The sequence below is a fragment of the Patagioenas fasciata genome, chromosome 5 (genome assembly GCF_037038585.1).
Source record: "Patagioenas fasciata isolate bPatFas1 chromosome 5, bPatFas1.hap1, whole genome shotgun sequence".
In the NCBI taxonomy this organism is placed as follows: domain Eukaryota; kingdom Metazoa; phylum Chordata; class Aves; order Columbiformes; family Columbidae; genus Patagioenas; species Patagioenas fasciata.
The window spans coordinates 22,967,297-22,979,646 of record NC_092524.1 but is presented as its reverse complement, the minus strand read 5'-3'; the positions used below and the strand labels follow the sequence as shown (position 1 = coordinate 22,979,646).

At 46.4% G+C, this 12,350-nt stretch overlaps 2 protein-coding genes across 7 annotated transcripts in view; one reads left to right on the top strand and one right to left on the bottom strand.

The window, feature by feature from the left end:
* The window catches only part of PDHX (pyruvate dehydrogenase complex component X), a 135,937-nt gene extending 133,457 nt beyond the window's left edge, over positions 1 to 2,480 (bottom strand). For 2 of the 5 annotated variants that reach the window (XM_071809082.1, XM_071809081.1), the window contains exon 1: positions 2,290 to 2,480. In XM_071809082.1, coding sequence (XP_071665183.1) covers positions 2,290 to 2,431 — 142 coding nt within the window. In that variant the 5' untranslated portion in view covers positions 2,432 to 2,480. The remainder of the gene's footprint in view (positions 1 to 2,289) is intronic. The other 3 variants (XM_071809083.1, XM_071809084.1, XM_065838256.2) reach the window with 3 other exon arrangements.
* A 387-nt stretch (positions 2,481 to 2,867) lies between these two features.
* The window catches only part of APIP (APAF1 interacting protein), a 30,443-nt gene continuing 20,960 nt past the window's right edge, over positions 2,868 to 12,350 (top strand). The window contains exon 1 of one of the 2 annotated variants that reach the window (XM_071809079.1): positions 2,868 to 3,402. In XM_071809079.1, coding sequence (XP_071665180.1) covers positions 3,077 to 3,402 — 326 coding nt within the window. In that variant the 5' untranslated portion in view covers positions 2,868 to 3,076. The remainder of the gene's footprint in view (positions 3,403 to 12,350) is intronic. The other variant, XM_065838541.2, reaches the window with a different exon arrangement.

The following is a 12,350-nucleotide window of genomic DNA, read 5'->3' as shown; positions in this document are numbered from 1 at the left end:
AGTCCAATCCCCCTTCTTGACTGATGGAAACACTTCAGTGTAATTCTATTCTCGTGAATCTGCAAGCATATTTAGAAACTGTAAGAAAAACAGTTTAAAAACTAACCCTATGTTCCACTTCCCTTGAAGATGCTAAATACAAGACCTCACAAGTTGTGGGTAACCAACTTTTATACTACCTGGAAGGCTGCTAACATTTTACTTCAAAACATAATTACATACAAATATTATACTACTCTATGCAGTAATTTCATTCAGAAAAAGAAATACGTGGCTGTAAAATTCTGCTGTTTCAGAATAAGTTTGATCAAACTATTTCTAACCGTATTATTTTATTTTAGCTGTATTCTTTTGTTTGAATAACCTAGTTTGGCATTAGTAGTCAAACTCAGCATAAGCGGACAGGCTCACTGGAATTCCAGGCCACATACTGTGAACTTATCTTAACCTGGTTGCTTGGTTACAGTGGGCCTTGAAGATCAGTACCAGGAGATAAAGAAGAAACATCGGCAGAGGCTGCAAACCATCTAGATGAGAATAGTGAAAGAGCTGCCTGGGCAGAGAAAGAAAATCCAGTAAGAAACAAAGAAGCCCCCAGACTCAGAATTACTGTTGGACCAAAAGATGCATGGACAGAACATGAAGGACACATGAAGAGCAGGTGCATAGATTGTGAGAGTTTAAAAGCCCATGCCCCTTTTGTCTCAGGGTCCCTCTCCTTGAGAAGCACTCAGTCCAGACTATTTCTTTGTTGTACTTCTCATTTTCTTTTTAACTTTACTGTTCAACTAAATCACTTTTTTTAAGCACAAATGTCTGAGACTATGCTATGGTCAAGAACATTTATTTAATTGTCCCTGCAGACCTAAAACACACTGCAAGACAACTACTGATGTAATAGATGTTTTTCCTTAAAGCATTCAATGAAAGTTCAACATACTGCTTAAATTATAAACTAATGTGCATATGGCAACATTTTGTTTCCCAAATGGATTCAAGCAAAAGACAATTAACAAATACATCACAGGTCTTAATTTCAAAAGAAAATATTGGTTTACTTGTAGCTGCTAAAGGTTAGCATTTGAAATTCTACTGTATTTTCCCACATGGCAGTTGCATACATTTTTAATCTATTTTATTGTTTGTGGCAATTATAGCTCAATCTTGATTGTTAAATAGCAGCTAAGGTATACGGCATAAAACTGACATGAATTATTTAGAAAACCACTGCAAACTTTTAGTCACCTCCAGCAAGCAGGTTGTTCAGAAAAAAAACACACTTAAAAACTGAACCATCACAGTGCCAAGAAGATTTAATCCCTACCCTGGAAAAACGCACGCAAGACTTCTTTTCTCTCCTCTCAACTCCTATACTCACCACCAAAGCATAATAATTATTTCTAGGCTGCTTTTGCTAGCATATCACAGAAAGAAAAATATTCATGACACTCTTGGAAAATGTTGTGGGCAGAGGACTTGGGAGAACAAAACACTAAACTTCTGCATAGCAACGTACGGTAGATATGAAATTTGTAAACTCAAAGTCAATTTTTAAAACAAAAATAATTAAATAATTACAGAAAATATAGCTCCCATGCCCTTCTCCAGCTACTTGAAACACTACTTGTAGAATAAAAAGATTACAGAAAAGTGGTGGAATCTCCACATATTGGGCTGGGAAAAACAAACAAACAAACAAACAAAAAACAACAAACAAACCAAACAAAACTAAACCATAACCTCTTTCAGTACTTAACCATACTCAACCTAGAAAACTCTCAACTACATTAAGCACCTTTTTCCTTATGTACAACAGAATATTTATATATTTGAAGGCCTAAACTCCAATTTATCTGTTTTCCTCTCTACATTCAAATTCCTTCATTTTTTCTCAGTGATGACATTTTTCTAGACCTTTAATAAATCTCACATATCTCTCGAATACTGTCCCATCAAACTCATACCCTTCCTGATGTACTTCTAGTACCTCCAGACACCAAACCAAAGAACACTCTGCTAAACTAACTCATCTGCATGGCTTCTCATCCACTTCCCAATCGGTCATTGTTACTCAGTCGCTCCTAAGCAGTACATCAAAAGCCCTGCTCGACCTTGCCACCCTACACACCTACCCGGCAATACTAGACACTCACACTTCCCCACCACTTCGCACAGCCCTTATTTCTACCTCAGCACCATCCCTTAGTTAACGTCGCAGCTCCAGCAGCAGGCCAACAGCGCAGGCACCCAAATGACAATGAAGGGTGCAGAATCCAGCCCATCACTCACCCAGTAGCTTTCGGGTCCCGTGCAGACGCCTCCAGCCTTCTCGATCGAGGAAAAACGCGCCAGCACCCACAGCTGGCCGCCAGCCCAGAAGCAGCCTCAGGACCCTCCTGCGGCCACAGCTCCACCACAAAGCAGCCGCCATCTTGTTTCTCTTCCCCGCCCTCCCAGGAGCCGGGGCTGTCTCTTTCGCTGCCTGAGCATTGAGGTTAGGGGGGGGAGAGGGGGGAGAGGGGGGAGGGGGGGGAGGGGGGAGAGGGGGGGAGAGGGGGGAGAGGGGGGGAGAGGGGGGGAGAGGGGGGGAGAGGGGGGGAGGGGGGGGGGAGGAAGGGGGAGGAAGGGGGAGGAAGGGGAGGAGGGGGGAGGAGAGGGGGGGAGGGGTGAGGGGTGAGGAGGGGGGGAGGGGTGAGGAGGGGGGGAGGGGTGAGGAGGGGGGAGGGGGAGGGGGAGGGGGAGGGGGAGGGGGAGGGGGAAAGGGGAGGGGGGAGGGGGAAAGGGGAGGGGGGAGGGGGAAAGGGGAGGGGGGAGGGGGAAAGGGGAGGGGGGAGGGGGAGGGGGGGGAGGGGGAGGAGGAGGGAGAGGAGGGGAAGGCGACACGCCCCCCACTCCGCAGCCAAACCGCCTCAGCGCAGAGGAAAGGTTTTACCAACGCCCTCTGCTCTACTGTTGGCCACCCGCCTGCACCTGGCACAGCGGTAAGCCCTCCCGCAGCACAAGCCGCGGTCGTTCCAGCCACTCGCCTGCTTGGACCTGACTGCCTCTATCGCCTAAAAGTACAAGCCTACCGCAGATGTATGCGTGCGTTTCTGAGCCCTGTCTGCCTGTCCGCACCTGGGATTCTCCCCTCCAGCTACTCCCACTACTGGCCCTTCCCTGCTCTCCCGACCGGGGGGAGAGAGTAGGGGGAAGGGTGCTAGTCTTTCCCCGGCCAGTCTGCCTCCGCGCCGGGAAGAGGACTCGCGCCGCCAGCCAAGGCATCGCTCGGATCAATAACACAGCGCCAAGGGTAGGCAGGCGCCCGCGAGGTCCCCGGAAGAAGCCCCCGGAAAAGGACCCCACACTCGCTGACCGACCTACGCCATGGCGGCCGCCGCCAACGACCGTGACGCTGCGCAGGTAACGAGGGCTACACGCAGACCCCACAAGTAGTAGCTACCCCTCAGGCCGCGTGAGCCTCAAAGGGGCTCAGCAGCGGAGGCCCGCACGCCTCATCCCCTCAGCAGCCCCTTTAAGCAGCCCAGTGGCGCGCCATGTGAGGCTGGCCACTTCTGCCTGCAGGCGGAGTTGTGCGTTCCAGGGTCCGCTCTGCCGCTGGGAGGAACTTCTGGAGACCTGAGACGGGACAGCGAACTAGCAAAGGCTCTGCTGGCGTGCTCGGGCCCTGTCATAGCCACCTCTGTCACCCCTGATCCTGCTGATGATCCCGCAATCTGCCCGCGCTTTGCCTGCCGCCTGGCTAGGGCCACTTCGTGTTAGCGGGTGCTGCAAGACAGCAGTTCGCAATTGCAGTTGTAGAAGCTATATTTGTAACCTTAGTAATCAGCTAGTAACTTTCATAGTTAATAATGAACAGAGAGTATAGAAATGTTATGAAATTTACTACACTTACCAAAATGTTGCCGGTTTACTCTCTGGCTGCAGTTACAAGGACTTGGGGCCCTATTTATTTATTTATAGTAACCCTTAGGGTTTAGATTTGTTTTGGTTTTTTTTTCTGTGCTGGATTGATTGAGTTTTTTTGTAGTTCAGTGGCTGACAGTACTGTGCTTCATCAAAGAAAGCAAACGTTGTGCTAGAGCATATGGGAGCATCACCTGGACAAGGCTTGAAATACCTGTCCGGTTCATATGGGGAACTGGTCAAGAGACCAGCCCAAGCATCAAGAACAGTGTGGACTGACAACAGGGAGATGAGAATCGTTGGCAGACTACATAATGTGGCCTGCCAGGAAACAGGGAAAGAATTTCCTTAGTCAAAAAGACAGAAGAAAAAAAAAAGAGGAACAAATGGAGTTGTTATCTTAATATGTAAAATGTTGTCACAGAGATGAAAGGGGAGAATGTCTTCTTTATGTCCATAACTGTTTGTTAAGAGATAACAAGCTTAAGTTTCAACAAGCAAGGTTTAGGTTAGGCATTAGGAAAATATTTCTAACCTGGTACAGTTAAATGGACTGCCCAAGGCACAGGTGTCAAACACCTTGCCCGCGGGCCGAATGCGGCCCGCCACCTTGTTTTATCCGGCCCAGCACTTTGTTTCCACCTGACGGCAGTGCTGAGCTCCTCGCCTTCAGGCTCCTGCCAGCGCGGCAGTCACGCGTGCAGCGTGTGTGACACGCATTGCTTGCGTTGCAGGAGCAGAACGGCGCGAGCTGCGGCCGTAGGTACAGGACAGTAGTGAGCCGGTGTGGGAAGAGTAATAGGTGAGACTGATGTGGGACACTAGTAGCTGCCTTGGGGCACTGAAAAAGCAGAATTACCAGGCGGGGGGAGATAGTAGTGAGGGGACAATGAGGCACTTAAAGGGGTATTCTCAACTGCGCAAACATTTCATTTAATTTTTTAATAAATTAGCTAGATACATGAACTTTAGCAATTACATGTTATTTTAAACAAAGTACCTCTAAAAAGATATTTTGTAACCAGTGACCAGGGTCCCACTCATGAATTGTAAATTGTTTTCCATGGATATGGCCAGCTCTGCTGTATGGGGAAGGGGGTTTGAAGGAAAGGTGAGCCTGCATGAGAGGGCCTGAGTATTATTTAACCTGGTCCTAAAGCACATCTTGGTCTTTTACTTAGATGGTGCACTATACCATCTTTAGTGGATCAATTTGAATCCCAAAATGTCTAGTAAGTTAAAGACTGATGCAGAAGGAAGGCACTTTAATGATAGATGGGAAAGCAAATACATGTTTGTGTTTCAAGGAGAAAAAACAGTATGTCTGTTGTGTTATGAGACAGTGTTGATGATGCACATAACTGAATGGAAAACACAAGGCCCACGGGCTGAATTCTAAAGTTAGATTTGGCCATTTGAAGGCAACTGTGAGGCTGATATGGCCCTTGGTGAAAATGAGTTTGACACCCCTGGCCTAAGGTATTTCTGACTTGTTGTCATTTTAAGTTTAAATGTGATGTTAAGGTAGGTACTTCCAAACCTTGTCAAACTTGCCCCAGGCTTCTTTCTCCATCACTTCACCTTGCCTGTCTCCTGCCTCAGAACCACTGCTGCTATCTTGCACCTATACGTGTTTCTCCTGTGCTGCTGCCACTGCCTCTCCACACCTGGTTCTCCAAGTCCAATACAAACGTTTTCCTGAGGTGTGTAAGCCCCCTGCAACAAGATGCAAGTGGTCTGTCCAGAGAGGCTGCAATAAACAAAGCCTGTTCTTGCTGTGATTCTGAAGGCTGGCAGTCTCACAAAATCCTAGTTCCCCTTTGTTTAAGTCTTATGATTTTACCTTAGACCATCAAAGATCACTTAGTCTTCAACTTTTGAAGTCACTGTGGTATTGCAGTGGTGGGAGAGAACAGTGACAACGGCACTTTTTTTTTGATGTTTCAGCGAAGGTATTGGTAGTAAGTGTCTAACACTTTTGGTATGTGCTACTTATTTTTTGCTTTTGTTCTCTTTATTCTGTGGGTGTTAACAGTATACCCCCCCCCCCAATCTGGATTCCTGCTGCTAAACAAACATTTCTCTTGAAAATGTTCTTTCATGGGCATATTTGACTAAGCTGAGTAATAGAGCAGCTAATCACTTGTCATTTTAAGGAAAACTATTAAAGCTTCTAATTGCTGCAATTAAAAAACTACAAACATAAAAAAGACACACCGTAAGTGATCCATTTCAGTTAGAGGTATGTACTTGCTATAAAAATTGACAGTGTGAGGCTTTTAAGCAGAGTAGGAATCCTAACCACATTACTTTCCTACCTCTTCCTTACAATTATTTATTTTACTCACCGAAAAACCCTTCCCTTTTGTATTATAGAATCCTTGTGTGGTGCCGAAGGTGTTGTAGGAAATCAACTCTTTTGAAGAATCATGACAGTATTTTTGCTACTTTAGTTTTTATTTGATCAATTTCTATGCTAAAGACAGATTTTAAACAGAAATCTACTAGCTTATTAATGGTACTTTTCTCACTTTGTACAGTGTAGCACAAATCTGTTTTGCCACATCAAACTTACATAGCTATTCAAAGAAACCTCATCATGATTTACTACCTGTCAGTATGAAATATCAATGATATGATTTCATCTGTGCAGTCTGTGCTTATTTCTGAGGAAAATGTATGATGTCCAAGGAATATATGAAAGGGAGATACATATTTCAGGCACTGTTTATTAACCATTTATTTACTATAATATCTTAAAATAACGACATTTTTGGTCAGTTTTACACCTTTTGAAAATTATCTCTAAAGTCTTTTACAAATGTGTTTGTTCCATGAGTAGCCTGGATCCACCTTGATTTCCATTATATTAGATCTACTTTGTTTTCTGGGTATTTTGTTTGGGAAGGTGGGTTTGTTTGGGTTTTTAATTTATATTAGGTACAGTAATTTGATTTAAATAGGGAAAAGCTAGTTTTACTTGAACCACCACAGTCTTGCAGAATACAATAATAATTTAAAAAAATATTTGACTGCTGGAAATATTCTAAATTTTCAGTCACTTTCTATTTAGAAATTTACCAGCAAATTTGTTTTCAAAAGAATGATTTAATGGAGTGAAAAATTAGTCACTTCTTTTAGTTCATGGAGATCTGTGGAGTTTTCCTTAATACCTAACACCATGTAGAAACTTAGGCTAAAATGGTAATAACATAGCAGGAAAGAAGCTAAATTTTTCATGTTAGCTGTATCAGAAAACTAGTGGGCCATATCCTGAGTTGGAAATATGAAGGAAGAGATAACCGATGGCATCTGTACTTCAACTTAAAAATAAAATTTAAAAGTACTGCTAATTGAGATTTGACGAAGAGTAATCCTGCTGAATTGCCTACTGCTTTCACACATGTTAATTCTCAGGCTTATTACAGCAAGTACACTTTTAGTTATGGAAAGAACTGTCATTATCAGTAATTTTAAACACAAAATGCAGTAATGTTTTTGTTTAAATACTTTATGGTTGCAATTAGTATCCACTGATCCTGGAAAAATACTGTTAAACTCTGAGGATAGCTTCTGAATTTGAACTTTTATTTAAAATTCTTTTTAATTATTTAAAGTAGTGAAAAGCATTCATGTTCTCCTATGAATGTGAATTTTGCAGTAAATGTCAACATTCATCAAACAGGGAAAATATGAAACAGCTGTAGGAGTGTTATAATCTGGGGGTTTTATGGCTGTGTACATTCAATAAATAACAGCAATGTAAACCTGTTAAATACATGCTTATTCCAGTAAAAGTAGAAAATAAATAATTTTTACTTGAAATGAAAAATACTGGTGTTGCACATAGGCTACAAATAGACAGGAATGTCCTTTTAAATAAGAGTCAAAACAAGATGCTGTGGCACTCAGTTTTGTAATAGGTGAACAGATTAAAATTATGTACAGCCATTAATTCTGTGTAAATAAGTAAGAACAACAAAATTGGGACCCATCATTTACACCTTCTGTGCACTTGTTTTGAATTTATAAATATAAAACACATTCATTAATATTTTCAGATTCATGGTACATTTCAGAGTAATTAGTATGTGAGGAATGTCAGAGTATATTTGATGTATATTATTCTCAGTGACAAAAAGCTAGAAAGGAGTAGTTTCATTTTCAGCTGTGTGAATGGGAAGATTTCAGATTTTTTTCACTGTAAATGTAGGAGTCCTTTTCCTTCATGCACCCTTATATATGCTGTTCTATTTATTTCAGGTAATGTGAACTGATGAAGGTTCATGGTGCTTTGAAAATCTTAGCTTCTTATATAATATTCTAGGAGTGCTGGTTAGAGTCTTGTTTCTATCACTTGAAATGAATGAACAGATGACTTTTTACTATATTAAAAGAGACTTTAAATAATAGAAACAAAATCAGAGCAGGCAGGAATACTATCTGAACTGAATCCCAGTTTTTTAAAGATAATAGCTTCAGTAACTAATGCAATTGAAGAATATGGTGCCATACTTTTAAGTTGAACTTTGAAGTACTGATCAGGCTTGATGCATATTTTTAAAGAATTATGTGAGAGTCGACTGCTGTAGCAGGTAACTGTATTTGGTGACATAAGTGTCTAGACTTCCTAAAACTAATCCTTTTTTTCTGTTGAAACAAATGCAAGAAGCACATTTGTTGTGCTTATTTGCTGATTTCTGTCACACAGTCAAGTAAGAAAGAAAACCAGCTGTAGCACTGTGGTAATGTAGGTGGAAATACTACCTCATCCCAGGGAGATAAATTGACGTAAATAAAATTACTGCTCTGTTTCTGTACTGTTTAATTTCTTCCTTGATGGGTTTAATTGTATCAGGATCTTTGTGAAAGAACGTATGATTTTTAGTTTTTACACTGGTGAATGGGGCTTTTTGTTCTCTCGGAAGAAATACTCAAGGCAACACGCAAACGCATAAATTCAATCACACAGAATTAAGTTAGCATGTCCCAGTTTTCTCTGTGTATACTGGTTATATTTCTCATAAAAATGATTCCAACATTCAAAATTTTTAATTTTCCAATGTAGTACTCACTTATCAAGGACTGCTACCTGTTAGGTTGTGCAGGGTCAGCCGAGATAGGGTTAATTTCTACATTGCCAGGGCAACTGACCCAGAACTAGGCAAAGGTGGTATCCGATACCATATAAGGTCATGCTTAGTTACAAACGGGGTGGGCCCGCCCTCCTCCTCCTCCCCTCTCCTCCTCCTCCTCCTCCTCCCCTCTCCTCCTCCTCCTCCTCCTCCCCTCTCCTCCTCCTCCTCCTCCTCCCCTCTCCTCCTCCTCCTCCCCTCTCCTCCTCCTCCTCCCCTCTCCTCCTCCTCCTCCCCTCTCCTCCTCCTCCTCCCCTCTCCTCCTCCTCCTCCCCTCTCCTCCTCCTCCTCCCCTCTCCTCCTCCTCCTCCCCTCTCCTCCTCCTCCTCCCCTCTCCTCCTCCTCCTCCCCTCTCCTCCTCCTCCTCCCCTCTCCTCCTCCTCCTCCCCTCTCCTCCTCCTCCTCCTCCTCCCCTCTCCTCCTCCTCCTCCTCCTCCCCTCTCCTCCTCCTCCTCCCCTCTCCTCCTCCTCCTCCTCCTCCCCTCTCCTCCTCCTCCTCCTCCTCCCCTCTCCTCCTCCTCCTCCTCCTCCCCTCTCCTCCTCCTCCTCCTCCTCCCCTCTCCTCCTCCTCCTCCTCCTCCCCTCTCCTCCTCCTCCTCCTCCTCCCCTCTCCTCCTCCTCCTCCCCTCTCCTCCTCCTCCTCCCCTCTCCTCCTCCTCCTCCCCTCTCCTCCTCCTCCTCCCCTCTCCTCCTCCTCCTCCCCTCTCCTCCTCCTCCTCCTCCTCCCCTCTCCTCCTCCTCCTCCCCTCTCCTCCTCCTCCTCCTCCTCCCCTCTCCTCCTCCTCCTCCTCCTCCCCTCTCCTCCTCCTCCTCCTCCTCCCCTCTCCTCCTCCTCCTCCTCCTCCCCTCTCCTCCTCCTCCTCCTCCTCCCCTCTCCTCCTCCTCCTCCTCCTCCCCTCTCCTCCTCCTCCTCCTCCTCCCCTCTCCTCCTCCTCCTCCCCTCTCCTCCTCCTCCTCCTCCTCCCCTCTCCTCCTCCTCCTCCCCTCTCCTCCTCCTCCTCCCCTCTCCTCCTCCTCCTCCCCTCTCCTCCTCCTCCTCCCCTCTCCTCCTCCTCCTCCCCTCTCCTCCTCCTCCTCCCCTCTCCTCCTCCTCCTCCCCTCTCCTCCTCCTCCTCCTCCTCCCCTCTCCTCCTCCTCCTCCCCTCTCCTCCTCCTCCTCCTCCTCCCCTCTCCTCCTCCTCCTCCTCCTCCCCTCTCCTCCTCCTCCTCCTCCTCCCCTCCTCCTCCTCCTCCTCCTCCTCCCCTCTCCTCCTCCTCCTCCTCCTCCCCTCTCCTCCTCCTCCTCCCCTCTCCTCCTCCTCCTCCCCTCTCCTCCTCCTCCTCCCCTCTCCTCCTCCTCCTCCTCCTCCCCTCTCCTCCTCCTCCTCCCCTCTCCTCCTCCTCCTCCCCTCTCCTCCTCCTCCTCCTCCTCCCCTCTCCTCCTCCTCCTCCTCCTCCCCTCTCCTCCTCCTCCTCCTCCTCCCCTCTCCTCCTCCTCCTCCTCCTCCCCTCTCCTCCTCCTCCTCCCCTCTCCTCCTCCTCCTCCCCTCTCCTCCTCCTCCTCCCCTCTCCTCCTCCTCCTCCCCTCTCCTCCTCCTCCTCCCCTCTCCTCCTCCTCCTCCCCTCTCCTCCTCCTCCTCCTCCTCCCCTCTCCTCCTCCTCCTCCCCTCTCCTCCTCCTCCTCCCCTCTCCTCCTCCTCCTCCCCTCTCCTCCTCCTCCTCCCCTCTCCTCCTCCTCCTCCCCTCTCCTCCTCCTCCTCCCCTCTCCTCCTCCTCCTCCCCTCTCCTCCTCCTCCTCCCCTCTCCTCCTCCTCCTCCCCTCTCCTCCTCCTCCTCCTCCTCCTCCTCCCCTCTCCTCCTCCTCCTCCTCCTCCCCTCTCCTCCTCCTCCTCCTCCTCCCCTCTCCTCCTCCTCCTCCCCTCCCTCGACCAGAGCGGTCTGGGACACTGAGGCAAGGTGGGGGCGGGCAACGGGGAGGTGGTTTCGGTATGAGCTGCCACGGCCATGTCATCAGTTTGCATTGTGTGTCCCTTGCTTTATACGTTCTTGGAATAACGGCAGAGCTGACCAGAGTGTGTTAAAATATGCATTTACTATATTAGTTGAGTGGTCATGATGTTTATTTCTTTATCTACATGGCTGTGTTATCTGAATTCCTACATGCCCTATGTGTTCTCTGTGGTGCTGTTTATTGTATTTGGGAAAAGGATTGGGTTTATCCTATTGCTGTCCTGTATAATATCAATTTTATGAGATCATGATTTCTTATTTTGCACATCTCGGTTGGAATTTTTATAAGGTATTGTTATTTTCTTATCTAAGACAACGTCCCTCAGTATATGGGGAAGGTGGAGGGGTGCAGAATTTCCCCCCATTTTTTCACCTCCCTCATCTCCTGTAGTTTAGGTACATTAGTTTTTGTGGATTTTGAATGCCCTGGGGATATTCAAGTTAGCATGCTCTTGTTGCTATGTTTCCTGAATGTGTCTGAGGTCATATACAGGGTTACAAAAGAATGTGTTAAGAATATCACCCATTTGCCCCGAGGCTGGATGGTCATGGATGGCAAGGCATGTGGGAAAACATGGGCAGATATCTATAGAGAATTTCTCACCTCTGATGATTTGGAGTTTCACTCCTGGACAGCTACAGGACCCTGATAAAGTGACAGAATATTTAAAAGGAAAATGTTCTGGCTATTCCAAAGAAGCACAAATTACTGCATTGTGCTAGGCCCTAGCCAGTACATACCAAATGCTGCTCAATAGCATACAGCACCCCCAGGGTGAAGAGGGGGATAACAAACTGACAGACACTGTGGCCACTCCTACCCTTGTGTCAAACACTGCAGCTGCTCAAGCCCCCGTGACAGGCAGTCTGGTTACCCAAACCCAGGCAGCAGGTGCTGCAGCTGAATCAAAGAACCAACCCATGTCTGTATCAGTTGCCCCTATACAGAAAGAGAAATATGCAAAAAAATCAGTTACCTTAGTGAGGGAAGGTAATGACCCAGCTCCATCGTGATAACAGGATGAGGCAGAAACAGAGATAATCACCCGATCTCTATCCCTAGGTGGGCAGCAGCATATATTTCAGCTGCTGGGATGGTGAGCACATCGTTGCTTGGCTGCTCCGATGCTAGGATAACAGGGCAGGTAGCTTGGAATTAGAGGGTAGGGAAGCCACGCAGCTAGGATCCCTGTCTAAGGAAGGAGGCATTGGCAAGGCAATTGGGGAAAAGACACAAACCCTCAGCCTCTGGACGGTGTGAAGGAAAGGTATCTTGTCCAGGAAGATGTTACCTGTCACCCAGTGAAGTGCACCACCATG